General features: G+C 48.9%; 1 protein-coding gene across 2 annotated transcripts in view; it reads right to left on the minus strand.

Annotated features, from left to right (window-relative positions):
• LOC112233914 (collagen alpha-1(XXIV) chain-like) overlaps nt 1-19,657 on the minus strand; it is a 260,500-nt gene that overhangs the window by 104,427 nt on the left and 136,416 nt on the right. For both annotated transcript variants that reach the window (XM_042322354.1, XM_042322355.1), the window contains exons 25-27: nt 9,740-9,793; nt 5,896-5,949; nt 3,071-3,124 (exon numbers count right to left, since the gene is read on the minus strand). In XM_042322354.1, the coding sequence (XP_042178288.1) occupies nt 3,071-3,124; nt 5,896-5,949; nt 9,740-9,793 (162 nt within the window). The remainder of the gene's footprint in view (nt 1-3,070; nt 3,125-5,895; nt 5,950-9,739; nt 9,794-19,657) is intronic.

Here is a 19,657-nt window from a genome sequence, read left to right on the forward strand (position 1 = left end):
TAATCAGTCAGTCTATTGAAGTACTGTGCTTATGGAAGGCCAGACTTTAATGTGAGAAACAGGCAAAATTATATCAAGTTTCCCAGTTAAATGGTAAGTATTTATAATAGTACAAGATCATTTACAACAAATCTTCAGACTCTGTCACGAATATTACCGAAGGTGGCTCCCCTTCTTGTTCGGTGGCGCTCGGCAGTCGTCGTCACCGGTCTACTAGCTGCCACCGATCCTTTGTTGCGTGTTCGTTTGGTTTTGTCTAATTGGTTTCACCTGTTCATTGTTTGGTTGTTAGGGTGGGGTTATTTAAGTTCGTTCACTCATTGAGCGTTACTGACTCCACACCCATTCACTCATTGAGCGTTACTGACTCCACACCCATTCACTCATTGAGCGTTACAGACTCCACACCCATTCACTCATTGAGCGTTACTGACTCCACACCCATTCACTCATTGAGTTACTGACTCCACACCCATTCACTCATTTACTGACTCCACACCCATTCACTCATTGAGCGTTACTGACTCCACACCCATTCACCATTGACACTCCACACCCATTCACCCATTCACTCATTGAGCGTTACTGACTCCACACCCATTCACTCATTGAGCGTTACTGACTCCACACCCATTCACTCATTGAGCGTTACTGACTCCACACCCATTCACTCATTGAGCGTTACTGACTCCACACCCATTCACTCATTGAGCGTTACTGACTCCACACCCATTCACTCATTGAGCGACTCCACACCCATTCACTCATTGAGCGTTACTGACTCCACACCCATTCACTCATTGAGCGTTACTGACTCCACACCCATTCACTCATTGAGCGTTCCACACTGACTCCACACCCATTCACTCATTGAGCGTTACTGACTCCACACCCATTCACTCATTGAGCGTTACTGACTCCACACCCATTCACTCATTGAGCAGACTCCACACCCATTCACCCATTCACATTCATTGAGCGTTACTGACTCCACACCCATTCACTCATTGAGCGTTACTGACTCCACACCCATTCACTCATTGAGCGACTCCACACCCATTACTGACTCCACACCCATTCACTCATTGAGCGTTACTGACTCCACACCCATTCACTCATTGAGCGTTACTGACTCCACACCCATTCACCCATTCACCCATTCATTGAGCGTACTGACTCCACACATTCACTCCACTGACCCATTCACTCATTGAGCGTTACTGACTCCACACCCATTCACTCATTGAGCGACTCCACACCCATTCACTGACTCCACACCCATTCACTCATTGAGCGTTACTGACTCCACACCCATTCACTCATTGAGCGTTACTGACTCCACACCCATTCACTCATTGAGCGACTCCACACCCATTCACTCATTGACTCCACACCCATTCACTCATTGAGCGTTACTGACTCCACACCCATTCACTCATTGAGCGTTACTGACTCCACACCCATTCACTCACCCATTCACTCATTGAGCGTTACTGACTCCACACCCATTCACTCATTGAGCGTTACTGACTCCACACCCATTCACTCATTGAGACTCCACACCCATTCACTCATTGAGCGTTACTGACTCCACACCCACACCCATTCACTCATTGAGCGTTACTGACTCCACACCCATTCACTCATTGAGCTGACTCCACACCCATTTACTGACTCCACACCCATTCACTCATTGAGCGACTCCACACCCATTCACTCATTGAGCGTTACTGACTCCACACCCATTCACTCATTGAGCGTTACTGACTCCACACCCATTCACTCATTGAGCGTTACTGACTCCACACCCATTCACTCATTGAGCGTTACTGACTCCACACCCATTCACTCATTGAGCGTTACTGACTCCACACCCATTCACTCATTGAGCGTTACTGACTCCACACCCATTCACTCATTGAGCGTTACAGACTCGATTTACATATTTATATTAATCCCGCAATTAAAGTGTTTACGATAACTAGACAAGACATAAAATAAGGGAGTCAATGTATTTAATCTGTTCAATCCGTTAAATTCATAATGTTTATATGTCACAAGCCCTACTGATGACGAGGAACGTTATCTCCTCTCCAACCACAAGTGCACTCAATGAGAGAGAGGGAGAGTGCTTTCCTCTGGCCCAAGGAGAGAGAGAGACAGAGAGACACGGATGCAGCTTGAGCCCCAACCTCTTCAACACACAGTACCAGTTTGGACACACCTACTCATTCAAGGGATTTTTAATATTTTCTACATTGTAGAATAATAGTGAAGACATCAAAACTATGAAATAACACATATGGAATCATGTAGTAACCAAAAAACTGTTAAACAAATCAAAATATATACAGACATACAGAATATGTACAGACTGAGTGAGCATAGCCTTGCCATTGAGAGAGGCTGCCGTAGGCAGACCTGGCTCTCAAGAGAAGACAGGCTATGTGCTCACTGCCCACAAAATGAGGTGAACACTGAGCTGCACTTCCTAACCTCCTGCCCAATGTATGACCATATTAGAGACACATATTTCCCTCAGATTACACAGATCCACAAAGATTTAGAAAACAAATCCAATTTTGAGCAACTCCCATATCTATTGGGTGAAATACCACAGTGTGCCACCACAGCAGCAAGATTTGTGACCTGTTGCCACAAGAAAAGGGCAACCAGTGAAGAACAAACACCGTTGTAAATACAACCTATATTTATGTTCATTTATTTTCCCTTTTGTACTTTAATTATTTGCACATCATTGTAACATTGTATATAGCTGTAATATGACATTTGAAATGTCTGTATTCCTTTGAAAATGTTTTCTCTACATTTTGTATTGTTTATTTCACTTTTGTTTATGATCTATTTCACTTGCTTTGGCAATGTAAAGATATGTTTCCCATGCCACTAAAGCCCTTTGAATCGAATTGAGAGAGCGAGAGAGAGAGAGAGAGAGAGGGACAGAGAGAGAGGGAGATAGAAATAGAGAGAAAATGCTACCCTAACATTATATGAGTGGGATAGAACGTCAGACATATTTCACAACAAAGTTTCATTGCTGAAGACTTACAAATGGGCCTTGCAGACCTACATCGCCGGGTCCGCCTGGAAGGCCTGGATACCCCTTGGACCAAAACAGAAACCAGAAGAAAGGACAAACAATTAGTGAGGAAAGTAAAGTACATTTTGCAAAGTAAGCTGTTAATTGTAGGAGACTTGGGCAATTTCCTTGTCTGGGCATGTAACCATTAATGTGACTGTTGATTGATTGATTGGTTGATTGAGAAGAGTCTCTCCTTCAGCGTACTGAGCTCGAACTAATGCCAGAGAACAAGAGAGAGGAACACAGCCAAGGTTTCTGGTTAGTACAGGGAGCAGTGTGTGTATGCAACTCTCCCTCTGTACAGCCAATCTATGCTAACGGTTAACTAAAATAAAATCATTCAACTGAAACTCCATCCCTGTTATGCAATCATTCCAAAATAAAACTATATTTTACAAGGACCCTGACATCAACACTGAATTATTCCTGAAGCCCTCGACTTTGTGGTTTTGCTTGTCTGCAGTGTGGCTGTTACAGGACAGGAAGGTTTGGCCAGGGCCACCATCACTCATCCCACTGACTGGTTGCAGCCTGCCAGCCAACCATCCAGTCAGCCAACCAGCCAGCCAACCTGTCAGCCAGCAAGTCAACCAGTTAGACAGCCAGCCAGCGAGGCAGCCAAGGAGACAGGCAGCCAGCCAGCCAGCCATCCAGCCAGCCAGCCAAGGTGGCAAGCAGCCAGTCAGCAGCCAGACGATCAGCCAGGGAGCCAGCCAGCCAGCCAGCCAGAAGCTCAGGGCTGGTGACCAAAGACACAAACCTGGAGCTGTCTGTCGACAGGCCCTAAGCCAGCAAGGAACATCAACCAGTCTCTCTCTGTCTCCAGACACTCCACAGAACACTGCAGTGCTCACAAAGCTCTGCTACACTAGAATGCTCACAGACACAGGCAGGGCTTAATCACAGGGAGAGAGAGCGAGGGGGAGAGACACAGGTCAAGGCTGTAAACAAGCATTCACAGACAGAGAGAGAGAGGTACACAGGTCAAGGCTACAGAAGAACATTCACAGACAGACACAGAGAGAGAGGGACACAGGTCAAGACTACAGAAGAACATTCACAGACAGACACAGAGAGAGAGGGACACAGGTCAAGACTACAGAAGAACATTCACAGACAGACACAGAGAGAGAGGGACACAGGTCAAGACTACAGAAGAACATTCACAGACAGACACAGAGAGAGAGGGACACAGGCCAAGACTACAGAAGAACATTCACAGACAGACACAGAGAGAGAGGGACACAGGTCAAGACTACAGAAGAACATTCACAGACAGACACAGAGAGAGAGACACAGAGAGAGAACATTCACAGGACACAGGCCAAGACTACAGAAGAACATTCACAGACAGACACAGAGAGAGAGGGACACAGGTCAAGACTACAGAAGAACATTCACAGACAGACACAGAGAGAGAGGGACACAGGTCAAGACTACAGAAGAACATTCACAGACAGACACAGAGAGAGAGGGACACAGGTCAAGACTACAGAAGAACATTCACAGACAGACACAGAGAGAGAGGGACACAGGTCAAGACTACAGAAGAACATTCACAGACAGACACAGAGAGAGAGAGGCCAAGAGAAGGACACAGGCCAAGACTACAGAAGAACATTCACAGACAGACACAGAGAGAGAGGGACACAGGCCAAGACTACAGAAGAACATTCACAGACAGACACAGAGAGAGAGGGACACAGGCCAAGACTACAGAAGAACATTCACAGACAGACACAGAGAGAGAGAGAGAGAGGGACACAGGTCAAGACTACAGAAGAACATTCACAGACAGACACAGAGAGAGAGGGACACAGGCCAAGACTCAGAAGACAGACAGACACAGAGAGAGAGGGACACAGGCCAAGACACAGAAGAACATTCACAGACAGACACAGAGAGAGAGGGACACAGGTCAAGACTACAGAAGAACATTCACAGACAGACACAGAGAGAGAGGGACACAGGTCAAGACTACAGAAGAACATTCACAGACAGACACAGAGAGAGAGGGACACAGGCCAAGACTACAGAAGAACATTCACAGACAGACACAGAGAGAAGGACACAGGCCAAGACTACAGAAGAACATTCAGACAGACACAGACACAGGTCAAGACTACAGAAGAACATTCACAGACAGACACAGGACACCAAGACTACAGAAGAACATTCACAGACAGACACAGAGAGAGAGGGACACAGGCCAAGACTATAGAAGAACATTCACAGACAGACACAGAGAGAGAGGGACACAGGCCAAGACTACAGAAGAACATTCAGACAGACAGACACAGGCCAAGAGAAGAACATTCACAGACAGACACAGAGAGAGAGGGACACAGGCCAAGACTACAGAAGAACATTCACAGACAGACACAGAGAGAGAGGGACACAGGTCAAGACTACAGAAGAACATTCACAGACAGACACAGAGAGAGAGGGACACAGGCCAAGACTACAGAAGAGCATTCACAGACAGACAGGGGAAGAGAACATAGGAGGATAGTGTACAGAACTCTAAGATAGGTATCCCAAACGCTAAAGAGGAAATAGCATTTATATTAAGATATGGGACAGAGCCATACAGTAGTTACACCATTTTTAGATACTGCCTTGAGGTTCAGAGTTACAGTTGATCAAACACAGAAAATACAGAAACTAAGATAACAAAAAGTGCTGTTGATATGCCTCCAAACCCCCCCTGCCAACATGCCACCAGTGTAATGCTTCCAGACACTCTCTCTAAGTGGTGCATATAGACATTGTGTACTTAGTTCTGTACCTACCCTGGACCCCATCTCCCCAGGAGGACCCAACGGACCTGCAGGACCACGGTCACCCTGGGAAACACAAGCACAGGAGAAGGATCGTTAACCACTGTACCACCCCCGACCTGCACCTCCATACATCCAAACTTCAAACCTATCGGCTCCACAGGACATGAGGTAATATGAGAGCCCCCAGAACACAGTACAGGCTAGAGTGAGAGCTGTAAATATCACAGAGTGGGCATTTAAAGTGGATACTAATGTCTGTCTATAGTAAAATCCCCCCACTCACACTATGTAACAGGACTGGCCAGCTTGTTACAGTAAAACTCTGAAAGTTGTGGATGGATGAGCCTGACTGGGTCTCTCCTCTAGTATCTAACAGTCTAACTGGGTCTCTCCTCTAGTATCTAACAGCCTGACTGGGTCTCTCCTTTAGTATCTAACAGTCTGACTGGGTCTCTCCTCTAGTATCTAACAGTCTAACTGGGTCTCTCCTCTAGTATCTAACAGTCTAACTGGGTCTCTCCTCTCTAACAGTGATCCTCTAGTATCTAACAGTCTGACTGGGTCTCTCCTCCAGTATCTAACAGTCTGACTGGGTCTCTCCTCTAGTATCTAACAGTCTAACTGGGTCTCTCCTCTAGTATCTAACAGCCTGACTGGGTCTCTCCTCTAGTATCTAACAGTCTGACTGGGTCTCTCCTCTAATATCTAAGAGTCTGACTGGGTCTCTCCTCTAGTATCTAAGAGTCTGACTGGGTCTCTCCTCTAGTATCTAACAGTCTGACTGGGTCTCTCCTCTAGTATCTAACAGTCTGACTGGGTCTCTCCTCTAGTATCTAACAGTCTGACTGGGTCTCTCCTCAAGTATCTAACAGTCTGACTGGGTCTCTCCTCTAGTATCTAACAGTCTAACTGGGTCTCTCCTCTAGTATCTAACAGTCTGACTGGGTCTCTCCTCTAGTCTCTAATTGTCTGACTGGGTCTCTCCTCTAGTCTCTAATAGTCTGAATGGGTCTCTCCTCTAGTCTCTAATAGTCTGACTGGGTCTCTCCTCTAGTATCTAACAGTCTGACTGGGTCTCTCCTCTAGTATCTAACAGTCTGACTGGGTCTCTCCTCTAGTCTCTAATAGTCTGACTGGGTCTCTCCTCTAGTATCTAACAGTCTGACTGGGTCTCTCCTCTAGTATCTAACAGTCTGACTGGGTCTCTCCTCTAGTATCTAACAGTCTGACTGGGTCTCTCCTCTAGTCTCTAATAGTCTGACTGGGTCTCTCCTCTAGTCTCTAATAGTCTGACTGGGTCTCTCCTCTAGTCTCTAATAGTCTGACTGGGTCTCTCCTCTAGTCTCTAATAGTCTGACTGGGTCTCTCCTCTAGTCTCTAATAGTCTGACTGGGTCTCTCCTCTAGTATCTAACAGTCTGACTGGGTCTCTCCTCTAGTATCTAACAGTCTGACTGGGTCTCTCCTCTAGTATCTAACAGTCTGACTGGGTCTCTCCTCTAGTATCTAACAGTCTGACTGGGTCTCTCCTCTAGTATCTAATAGTCTGACTGGGTCTCTCCTCTAGTATCTAACAGTCTGACTGGGTCTCTCCTCTAATATCTAAGAGTCTGACTGGGTCTCTCCTCTAGTATCTAAGAGTCTGACTGGGTCTCTCCTCTAGTATCTAAGAGTCTGACTGGGTCTCTCCTCTAGTATCTAACAGTCTGACTGGGTCTCTCCTCTAGTATCTAACAGTCTGACTGGGTCTCTCCTCAAGTATCTAACAGTCTGACTGGGTCTCTCCTCTAGTATCTAACAGTCTAACTGGGTCTCTCCTCTAGTATCTAACAGTCTGACTGGGTCTCTCCTCTAGTCTCTAATTGTCTGACTGGGTCTCTCCTCTAGTCTCTAATAGTCTGAATGGGTCTCTCCTCTAGTCTCTAATAGTCTGACTGGGTCTCTCCTCTAGTATCTAACAGTCTGACTGGGTCTCTCCTCTAGTATCTAACAGTCTGACTGGGTCTCTCCTCTAGTCTCTAATAGTCTGACTGGGTCTCTCCTCTAGTATCTAACAGTCTGACTGGGTCTCTCCTCTAGTATCTAACAGTCTGACTGGGTCTCTCCTCTAGTATCTAACAGTCTGACTGGGTCTCTCCTCTAGTCTCTAATAGTCTGACTGGGTCTCTCCTCTAGTCTCTAATAGTCTGACTGGGTCTCTCCTCTAGTCTCTAATAGTCTGACTGGGTCTCTCCTCTAGTATCTAACAGTCTGACTGGGTCTCTCCTCTAGTATCTAACAGTCTGACTGGGTCTCTCCTCTAGTATCTAACAGTCTGACTGGGTCTCTCCTCTAGTATCTAACAGTCTGACTGGGTCTCTCCTCTAGTATCTAATAGTCTGACTGGGTCTCTCCTCTAGTATCAAACAGTCTGACTGGGTCTCTCCTCTAGTATCTAACAGTCTGACTGGGTCTCTCCTCTAGTCTCTAATAGTCTGACTGGGTCTCTCCTCTAGTATCTAACAGTCTGACTGGGTCTCTCCTCTAGTATCTAACAGTCTGACTGGGTCTCTCCTCTAGTATCTAACAGTCTGACTGGGTCTCTCCTCTAGTATCTAAGAGTCTGACTGGGTCTCTCCTCTAGTATCTAACAGTCTGACTGGGTCTCTCCTCTAGTCTCTAACAGTCTGTATCATTTATATTTGAATCCACAGTTCTCCTGTCGCGACTGTACAAGCACTGATACACTATTCCCTCACTGTAAGCAGCCTACAGTACTTAAAAACAAAGAATGGATTTAGAGCTCTGTATTTGAAAAATCTGTCTAAATCAAAGTGCATAATTGGATTAAATGTATTTCATCTGAAAGGAATTCACTGGCTGACAGGGTACGGCTGGTTCTGGTGCTGACAGATACAATGTAAGTCATAAGGAGGGGCAACGACGGTGTAGGTCTGTCTGAGAGAGAGAGAGAGAGAGAGAGAGAGAGAGAGAGAGAGATAAAGGGAAAGAGAGAGTTGTAGGTCTGTCTGAGAGAGAGAGAGAGAGAGAGAGAGAGAGAGAGAGAGAGAGATAAAGGGAAAGAGAGAGTTGTAGGTCTTTCTGAGAGAGAGAGAGAGCGAGAGAGAGAGAGAGAGAGAGATAAAGGGAAAGAGAGAGTTGTAGGTCTGTCTGAGAGAGAGAGAGAGAGAGAGATAAAGGGAAAGAGAGAGTTGTAGGTATGTCTGAGAGAGCAAGCATTTTAGAGCAATGTTCTGACAGAGAGAAGGTGTTTCTGGGTAGGCTAGGGAGCTGGACCGGGGCATCCAGCTGAGCGCCTGTCAATAATCAGCAGTCAGGACCTCAGTAAAGTAATTTAAGTCAATAGTCAGGGAGCAGCAGGGGAAGCTGAGTTCTGACAGTTGAGGGTTGAAGGGTGATGATTGGGGTTTCGTGTTGTCATAAGCACAGGAACTAGTTGGGAAACATCCCAGAGGGGTCTCTCTATCCTCATACAGCATGGAGACTTAAAATGACTTACATATTTAAGGAGCATGACCCAGATGAGTGTGTGTGGTGTGTGTGTATTTGCTTTCTTTGCCACAAAGTTCAAAAGATAATTTTACATTTCAAGTTACATTTCAATGTGTGAGACTGAGATGCAGGGTTGGTTGAGTGAAGTCTAAGGAGACAGTGGGAACACCGTAATTGCAGGGTGATGTTTATGATATTGGGTGATGTTTATGATATGGATGTGAGGGTGGTCAGTGTCTGTCTGTCTGTCTGTCTGTCTGTCTGTCTGTCTGTCTGTCTTTCGGTCTGTCTGCCTGTCTGCCTGGCCCTCAGCGTCTGGCTAATCCACTCAAAGCCTAATGGCAGAATAAACACCCCTCTACCTTTTCACCAGGATCTCCAGCTCCCCCTGACGTACCGATCAGGCCTGCTGGACCCTGCAGATGGGAGAGAGATGAAATGGAAAGAGATGCGATAGAAAGAGATGAGAGAGATGGGAGAGAGGACAGAGATAGAAAGAGAAGAGAGAGAGAGGGAGAAAGGGGGAGAGGAGAGAGAGAGCGAGAGAGAGTGAGAGCGAGAGAGAGAGCAAGAGAAGGAGATGAGAGAAATGGGAGAGGAGAGATAGAAAGAGAAGAGAGAGAGGGGGAGGGAGAAAGGGGAGAGGAGAGAGGGTGAGAGTGAGAGAAAGAGAGAGAGAAAGAGAGAGAGAGAGAGAGAGAGAGAGAGAACGAAAGAAAAAAAGAGAAGAGAGAGAGGGAGAAAGGGGAGAGGAGAGAGAGTGAGAGAAAGAGAGAGTGAGAGCGAGAGAGTGAGAGAAAGAGCATACACACATCAGGGTAAAGTACATCTATGAGGGGAGACATGATCCCCACCCATCAGACGGTTCTTTTCAACCTGTTTTGACAGCAGGAATGCAGGGGGTCATAGAAGACTGTGTATTGGTGATGTAAGGATGGGGTAAGTAGTGGCATCACATGCTTTATAAAGGAAATGACATGAAGGAACCATGAAGGAACCATGAAGGAACCATGAAGGTACCAAGGGGAAATTCCCTCAATGAAAGTTGAGCACCTTAAACTGAACAATGTAATTATTACATGCAATGTTTCATGTTACTAAAAAAGTAATGAGGCAATGAAATGTATGTCAAAATGCTAATTTTGTGTTGTATGAACAAGGCAATGAAAACATACATTCCTTTCCCAGTATTCACAAGCCTTAGACCTGGGCTATTTACTGCTGTAGGTAACGAAATGAGGTCACACATGGTATAGTATTTGGGGGCCATATTCAGCGTGTCTCTCATTTCATTAACTATAGTATACGTTTTGTCCAGCAGCAGTACGGGACCTTTGTTTGCTTCCTATACAGTACACTCTAGTATCCATGTACGGTATTTACCTTACTGTTGTGTGTTATCCCAACCAATCCTGTGTAAATACAGGATACTGATGGCTGATTCTATTTTTGACATGTTTTTATTTAACCTTTATTTAAACAGGCTATCAACGAAGAAAATAGTACTATTTACATTGACTGCTTGGCAAGAGGCAAAAGGCCTCCTGTGGGGACGGGCTGGGATAAAAAATACAAGAAACATTTCAGACAAAACAGACAGAAGACACTGGCAACAGCACAAATACAACAGCAAACTAACAGTGGAAATGTGTGAGAAGTAAAACAACATGCTTCCTTACAAAACACAACACAAACTAGAGACATCAGATGACAACTAGAAACAACTACATATCTCAACAACCTGTTTATCTATATGTAAATTGGCTTGGAGGGAATTCCAAGACCAGGGGGCTGAGTAATGAAAGGACATTTTTTCATGCTCGGCTCTATTTTTCGGGACTCTTAGCAAACAATGTAATTGTACACAGTGTTCTGCCACCCAGCTCTGTGTAGAAGGCCTGCGGCAGCAGAGTTCTAGTCCAGCTGGATGAGCGATCTAACATCCCACGGACCTTCGCCAGACAATTATGGACCTCTTGCTAACGAAGAGAACACTGGCTAATGTAAATATCAGAAAAATCACGGAGAAAAATCCCTTCCAGATCAGTCATCTGGATAAAGGGCTGAGGCTTGGCCCAGCGCCAGAGTCTATGGCGAGGAGAGGAGCAGCGATTCTTGACCCCAGTGCATCCTGAAAAGGGTAGTTAGAGGCTGGTGAAAACATGTCCCTAGTTTGCTAAACCCAGTGTGGTCACTGTGGTTGTCTTACATTGTAGGAGGCAAATTTGCAATATGTATTTCAATCTTATAAAACTATGTATTTAACCATTGTACAAGAGATGTACTTAGATGTGTTGTGTGTTTTGGTGGCTACATTTCTTGTCTCTTTCTTCACAGTCTATTTTCTATCTTTCCCCATCATGTTTTAGTTACTCAACAAGGGGTGTGTTTGACAGACACAGGCCACATCTGGAGCATGTTAGCGGTAGACTGAAGAACTCAAGTCTGAGAGGGGGGCTGTATAGAGTGGGAATGGGGTCAGACAGAGAGGAGGGCTGTATAGAGTGGGAATGGGGTCAGACAGAGAGGAGGGCTGTATAGAGTGGGAATGAGGTCAGACAGAGAGGAGGGCTGTATAGAGTGGGAATGGGGAACGACAGAGAGGATGGCTGTATAGAGTGGGAATGGGGACAGACAGAGAGGAGGCTATAGAGTGGGAATGGGGACAGACAGAGAGGAGGCTGTATAGAGGGAATGGGGACAGACAGAGAGGAGGCTGTAGAGGGGGAATGGGGACAGACAGAGAGGAGGGCTGTAGAGGGGGAATTGGGACAGACAAAGAGGAGGGCTGTATAGAGTGGGAATGGGGACAGACAAAGAGGAGGGCTGCATAGAGTGGGAATGGGGACAGACAAAGAGGAGGGCTGCATAGAGTAGAAATGGGGACAGGTGGAGAGGAGGGCTGCATAGAGTAGAAAAAGGGACAGACGGAGAGTAGGGCTGTATAGAGTGGGAATGGGGACAGACAGAGAGGAGTTTGTATAGAGTGGGAATGTTGACAGACAGAGAGGATGGCTGTATAGAGTGGGAATGGGGACAGACTGAGAGGAGGCTGTATAGAATTGGGATGGGGACTGACAGAGAGGAGGCTGTATAGAGTGGGAATGGGGACAGACAGAGAGGAGGCTGTATAGAATGGGAATGGGGACTGACAGAGAGGAGGCTGTATAGAATGGGGACAGACAGAGAGGAGGCTGTATAGAATTGGGATGGGGACTGACAGAGAGGAGGCTGTATAGAATGGGAATGGGGACAGACAGAGAGGAGGCTGTATAGAATGGGGATGGGGACAGACTGAGAGGAGGCTGTATAGAATTGGGATGGGGACTGACAGAGAGGAGGCTGTATAGAGTGGGAATGGGGACAGACAGAGAGGAGGCAGTATAGAATGGGAATGGAGACTGACAGAGAAGAGGCTGTATAGAGTGGGGATGGGGACTGACAGAGAGGAGGCTGTATAGAATGGGGACAGACAGAGAGGAGGCTGTATAGAATGGGAGACAGACAGAATGGGGACAGACAGAGAGGAGGCTGTATAGAAATGGGATGGGGACAGACAGAGAGGAGGCTGTATAGAATTGGGATGGGGACTGACAGAGAGGAGGCTGTATAGAGTGGGAATGGGGACAGATGGAGAGAGGCTGTATAGAGTGGGAATGGGGACAGACAGAGAGGAGGGCTGTATAGAGTGGGAATGGGGACAGACAGAGAGGAGGCTGTATGGGAATGGGGACAGGAATGGTTGTATAGGGACAGACAGAGAGGAGGATGTATAGAGTGGGAATGGGGACAGACAGAGAGGAGGCTGTATAGAGTGGGAATGGGGACAGACAGAGAGGAGGGCTGCATAGAGTAGAAATGGGGACAGGCGGAGAGGAGGGCTGCATAGAGTAGAAATGGGAACAGACGGAGAATATGGCTGTATAGAGTGGGAATGTTGACAGACAGAGAGGATGGCTGTATAGAGTGGGAATGGGGACAGACAGAGAGGAGGGCTGTATAGAGTGGGAATGGGGACAGAAAGAAAGGAGGGATGTATAGCGTGGGAATGGGGACAGACAGAGAGGAGGGATGTATAGAGTGGGAATGGGGACAGACAGAGAGGAGGGCTGTATAGAGTGGGAATGGACACCGACAGAGAGGATGGCTGTATAGAGTGGGAATGGGGACAGACAGAGAGGACGTTGTATGGAGGGAATGGGGACAGACAGAGAGGAGGGCTGTATAGAGTGGGAATGGACAGACAGAGAGGATGGCTGTATAGAGTGGGGATGGGGACAGACAGAGAGGAGGTTGTATGGAGTGGGAATGGGGACAGACAGAGAGGATGGCTGTATAGAGTGGGAATGGGGACAGACAGAGAGGAGGGCTGTATAGAGGGAATGGGGACAGACGGAGAGGAGGCTGTATAGAGTGGGAATGGGGACAGACAGAGAGGAGGCTGTATAGAATTGGGATGGGGACTGACAGAGAGGAGGCTGTATAGAGTAGAAATGGGGACAGATGGAGAGGAGGTTGTATAGAGTGGGAATAGGGACAGACAGAGAGGAGGGCTGTATAGAGTGGGAATGGGGACAGACAGAGAAGAGGGCTGCATAGAGTGGGAATGGGGACAGACCGAGAGGAGGGCTGCATAGAGTGGGAATGGGGACAGACAGAGAGGAGGGCAGTATAGAGTGGGAATGGGGACAGGCAGAGAGGATGGCTGTATAGAGTGGGAATGGGGACAGACGGAGAGGAGGGCTGTATAGAGCGGGGATGGGGACAGACAGAGAGGAGGCTGTATAGAGTGGGAATGGTGACAGACAGAGAGGAGGGCTGTATAGAGCAGGGATGGGGACAAACAGAGAGGAGGCTGTATAGAATGGGGACAGACAGAGAGGAGGCTGTATAGAATGGGGATGGGGACAGACACAGAGGAGGCTGTATAGAATGGGGATGGGGACAGACAGAGAGGAGGCTGTATAGAATGGGGACAGACAGAGAGGAGGCTGTATAGAGTGGGGATGGGGACAGACAGAGAGGAGGCTGTACAGAGTGGGGATGGGGACAGACAGAGAGGAGGGGGCTGTATAGAGTGGGAATGGGGACAGACAGAGAGGAGGCTGTATAGAGTGGAATGGGGACAGACAGAGAGGAGGCTGTATAGAGTGGGAATGGGGACAGACAGAGAGGAGGCTGTATAGAGTGGGAATGGGGACAGACAGAGAGGAGGCTGTATAGAGTGGGAATGGGGACAGACAGAGAGGAGGCTGTATAGAGGGGAAATGGGGACAGACAGAGAGGAGGCTGTATAGAGTGGGGATGGGGACAGACAGAGAGGAGGCTGTATAGAGTGGGAATGGGGACAGACAGAGAGGAGGCTGTATAGAGTGGGAATGGGGACAGACAGAGAGGAGGCTGTATAGAGTGGGAATGGGGACAGACAGAGAGGAGGCTGTATAGAAGGGGAATGGGGACAGACAGAGAGGAGGCTGTATAGAGTGGGAATGGGGACAGACAGAGAGGAGGGCTGTATAGAGTGGGAATGGGGACAGACAGAGAGGAGGCTGTATAGAGTGGGAATGGGGACAGACAGAGAGGAGGCTGTATAGAGTAGAAATGGGGACAGACAGAGAGGAGGCTGTATAGAGTGGGGATGGGGACAGACAGAGAGGAGGTTGTATAGAGTGGGAATGTGGACAGACAGAGAGGATGGCTGTATAGAGTGGGAATGGGGACAGACAGAGAGGATGGCTGTATAGAGTGGGAATGGGGACAGACAGAGAGGAGGCTGTATAGAGTGGGAATGGGGACAGACAGAGAGGAGGCTGTATAGAGTGGGAATGGGGACAGACAGAGAGGATGGAAGTATAGAGTGGGAATGGGGACAGACAGAGAGGAGGGCTGTATAGAGTGGGAATGGGGACAGACAGAGAGGAGGGATGTATAGAGTGGGAATGGGGACAGACAGAGAGGAGGATATAGAGTGGGGAATGGGGACAGACAGAGAGGAGGCTGTATAGAGTGGGAATGGGGACAGACAGAGAGGATGGCTGTATAGAGTGGGAATGGGGACAGACAGAGAGGAGGCTGTATAGAGTGGGAATGGGGACAGACAGAGAGGATGGCTGTATAGAGTGGGAATGGGGACAGACAGAGAGGAGGCTGTATAGAGCGGGAATGGGGACAGACAGAGAGGAGGCTGTATAGAATTGGGATGGGGACTGACAGAGAGGAGGCTGTATAGAGTAGAAATGGGGACAGATGGAGAGGAGGCTGTATAGAGTGGGAATGGGGACAGACAGAGAGGAGGGCTGTATAGAGTGGGAATGGGGACAGACAGAGAAGAGGGCTGCATAGAGTGGGAATGGGGACAGACCGAGAGGGGGGCAGTATAGAGTGGGAATGGGGACAGACAGAGAGGAGGCTGTATAGAGTGGGGATGGGGACAGACAGAGAGGAGGGCTGTATAGAGTGGGAATGGGGACAGACAGAGAGGAGGGCTGTATAGAGCGGGAATGGGGACAGACAGAGAGGAGGCTGTATAGAGTGGGAATGGTGACAGACAGAGAGGAGGGCTGTATAGAGCAGGGATGGGGACAGACAGAGAGGAGGCTATATAGAATGGGGATGGGGACAAACAGAGAGGAGGCTGTATAGAATGGGGACAGACAGAGAGGAGGCTGTATAGAGTGGGGATGGGGACAGACAGAGAGGAGGCTGTATAGAATGGGGATGGGGACAGACAGAGAGGAGGCTGTATAGAATGGGGACAGACAGAGAGGAGGCTGTATAGAGTGGGGATGGGGACAGACAGAGAGGAGGCTGTATAGAGTGGGGATGGGGACAGACAGAGAGGAGGCTGTATAGAGTGGGAATGGGGACAGACAGAGAGGAGGGCTGTATAGAGTGGGAATGGGGACAGACAGAGAGGAGGCTGTATAGAGTGGGAATGGGGACAGACAGAGAGGAGGCTGTATAGAGTGGGAATGGGGACAGACAGAGAGGAGAGGCTGTATAGAGTGGGAATGGGGACAGACAGAGAGGAGGCTGTATAGAGTGGGAATGGGGACAGACAGAGAGGAGGCTGTATAGAGTAGGAATGGGGACAGACAGAGAGGAGGGCTGTATAGAGTGGGAATGGGGACAGACAGAGAGGAGGCTGTATAGAGTGGGAATGGGGACAGACAGAGAGGAGGCTGTATAGAGTGGGAATGGGGACAGACAGAGAGGATGGCTGTATAGAGTGGGAATGGGGACAGACAGAGAGGAGGCTGTATAGAGTGGGAATGGGGACAGACAGAGAGGAGGCTGTATAGAGTGGGAATGGGGACAGACAGAGAGGAGGCTGTATAGAGTGGGAATGGGGACAGACAGAGAGGAGGCTGTATAGAGTGGGAATGGGGACAGACAGAGAGGAGGCTGTATAGAGTGGGAATGGGGACAGACAGAGAGGAGGCTGTATAGAGTGGGAATGGGGACAGACAGAGAGGAGGCTGTATAGAGTGGGAATGGGGACAGACAGAGAGGAGGCTGTATAGAGTGGGAATGGGGACAGACAGAGAGGAGGCTGTATAGAGTGGGAATGGGGACAGACAGAGAGGAGGCTGTATAGAGTGGGAATGGGGACAGACAGAGAGGAGGGCTGTATAGAGTGGGAATGGGGACAGACAGAGAGGAGGCTGTATAGAGTGGGAAAGGGACAGACAGAGAGAGGAGGCTGTATAGAGTGGGAATGGGGACAGACAGAGAGGAGGGCTGTATAGAGTGGGAATGGGGACAGACAGAGAGGAGGCTGTATAGAGTGGGAATGGGGACAGACAGAGAGGAGGCTGTATAGAGTGGGAATGGGGACAGACAGAGAGGAGGCTGTATAGAGGGGAAATGGGGACAGACAGAGAGGAGGCTGTATAGAGTGGGAATGGGGACAGACAGAGAGGAGGGCTGTATAGAGTGGGGAATGGGGACAGACAGAGAGGAGGCTGTATAGAGTGGGAATGGGGACAGACAGAGAGGAGGCTGTATAGAATGGGGATGGGGACAGACAGAGAGGAGGCTGTATAGAATTGGGATGGGGACAGACAGAGAGGAGGCTGTATAGAGTGGGAATGGGGACAGACAGAGAGGAGGCTGTATAGAATGGGAATGGGGACAGACAGAGAGGAGGCTGTATAGAGAGTGGGATGGGGACAGACAGAGAGGAGGCTGTATAGAGTGGGAATGGGGACAGACAGAGAGGAGGCTGTATAGAATGGGGATGGGGACAGACAGAGAGGAGGCTGTATAGAATGGGAATGGGGACAGACAGAGAGGAGGCTGTATAGAATGGGGATGGGGACAGACAGAGAGGAGGCTGTATAGAGTGGGAATGGGGACAGACAGAGAGGAGGCTGTATAGAGTGGGGAATGGGGACAGACAGAGAGGAGGCTGTATAGAGTGGGGATGGGGACAGACAGAGAGGAGGGCTGTATAGAGTGGGAATGGGGACAGACAGAGAGGAGGCTGTATAGAGTGGGAATGGGGACAGACAGAGAGGAGGCTGTATAGAGTGGGAATGGGGACAGACAGAGAGGAGGCTGTATAGAGTGGGGAATGGGGACAGACAGAGAGGAGGCTGTATAGAGTGGGAATGGGGACAGACAGAGAGGAGGCTGTATAGAGTGGGAATGGGGACAGACAGAGAGGAGGCTGTATAGAATGGGATGGGGACAGACAGAGAGGAGGCTGTATAGAGTGGGAATGGGGACAGACAGAGAGGAGGCTGTATAGAGTGGGAATGGGGACAGACAGAGAGGAGGCTGTATAGAGTGGGAATGGGGACAGACAGAGAGGAGGCTGTATGTGGGAATGGGGACAGACAGAGAGGAGGCTGTATAGAGTGGGATGGGGGGACAGACAGAGAGGAGGGCTGTATAGAGTGGGAATGGGGACAGACAGAGAGGAGGCTGTATAGAGTCTGGGAATGGGGACAGACAGAGAGGAGGCTGTATAGAGTGGGAATGGGGACAGACAGAGCGGAGGGCTGTATAGAGCGGGGATGGGGACAGACAGAGAAGAGGCTGTATAGAGTGGGAATGGGGACAGGCAGAGAGGATGGCTGTATAGAATGGGATTGGGGACAGACGGAGAGGAGGGCTGTATAGAGCAGGGATGGGGACAGACAGAGAGGAGGCTGTATAGAATGGCGATGTGGACATACAGACAGAGAGGAGGTTTTATAGAGTGGGGATGGGGACAGACAGAGAGGAGGCTGTATAGAGTCTGAATGGGGACAGACAGAGAGGAGGCTGTATAGAGTGGGAATGGGGACAGACAGAGAGGAGGCTGTATAGAGTGGGAATGGGGACAGACAGAGAGGAGGCTGTATAGAGTGGGAATGGGGACAGACAGAGAGGAGGCTGTCTAGAGTGGGAATGGGGACAGACAGAGAGGAGGCTGTATAGAGTGGGGATGGGGACAGACAGAGAGGAGGCTGTATAGAGTGGGAATGGGGACAGACAGAGAGGAGGCTGTATAGAGTGGGAATGGGGACAGACAGAGAGGAGGCTGTATAGAGTGGGAATGGGGACAGACAGAGAGGAGGCTGTATAGAATTGGGATGGGGACTGACAGAGAGGAGGCTGTATAGAGTAGAAATGGGGACAGATGGAGAGGAGGTTGTATAGAGTGGGAATAGGGACAGACAGAGAGGAGGGCTGTATAGAGTGGGAATGGGGACAGACAGAGAGGAGGGCTGCATAGAGTGGGAATGGGGACAGACAGAGAGGATGGCTGTATAGAGGGGAATGGGGACAGACAGAGAGGAGGGCTGTATAGAGTGGGAATGGGGACAGACAGAGAGGAGGCTGTATAGAGTGGGAATGGGGACAGACAGAGAGGAGGGCTGTATAGAGTGGGGATGGGGACAGACAGAGAGGAGGCTGTATAGAGTGCTATATAAGAATGGGAATGGGGACAGACAGAGAGGAGGCTGTATAGAGTGGGGATGGGGACAGACAGAGAGGAGGCTATATAGAATGGGGATGGGGACAGACAGAGAGGAGGCTGTATAGAATGGGGACAGACAGAGAGGAGGCTGTATAGAGTGGGGATGGGGACAGACAGAGAGGAGGCTGTATAGAATGGGGATGGGGACAGACAGAGACAATATAGGCTGTACAGAATGGGGACAGACAGAGAGGAGGCTGTATAGAGTGGGGATGGGGACAGACAGAGAGGAGGCTGTACAGAGTGGGATGGGGACAGACAGAGAGGGGGCTGTATAGAGTGGGAATGGGGGACAGACAGAGAGGATGGC

This window comes from Oncorhynchus tshawytscha, linkage group LG05, assembly GCF_018296145.1.
Source record: "Oncorhynchus tshawytscha isolate Ot180627B linkage group LG05, Otsh_v2.0, whole genome shotgun sequence".
NCBI lineage: Eukaryota > Metazoa > Chordata > Actinopteri > Salmoniformes > Salmonidae > Oncorhynchus > Oncorhynchus tshawytscha.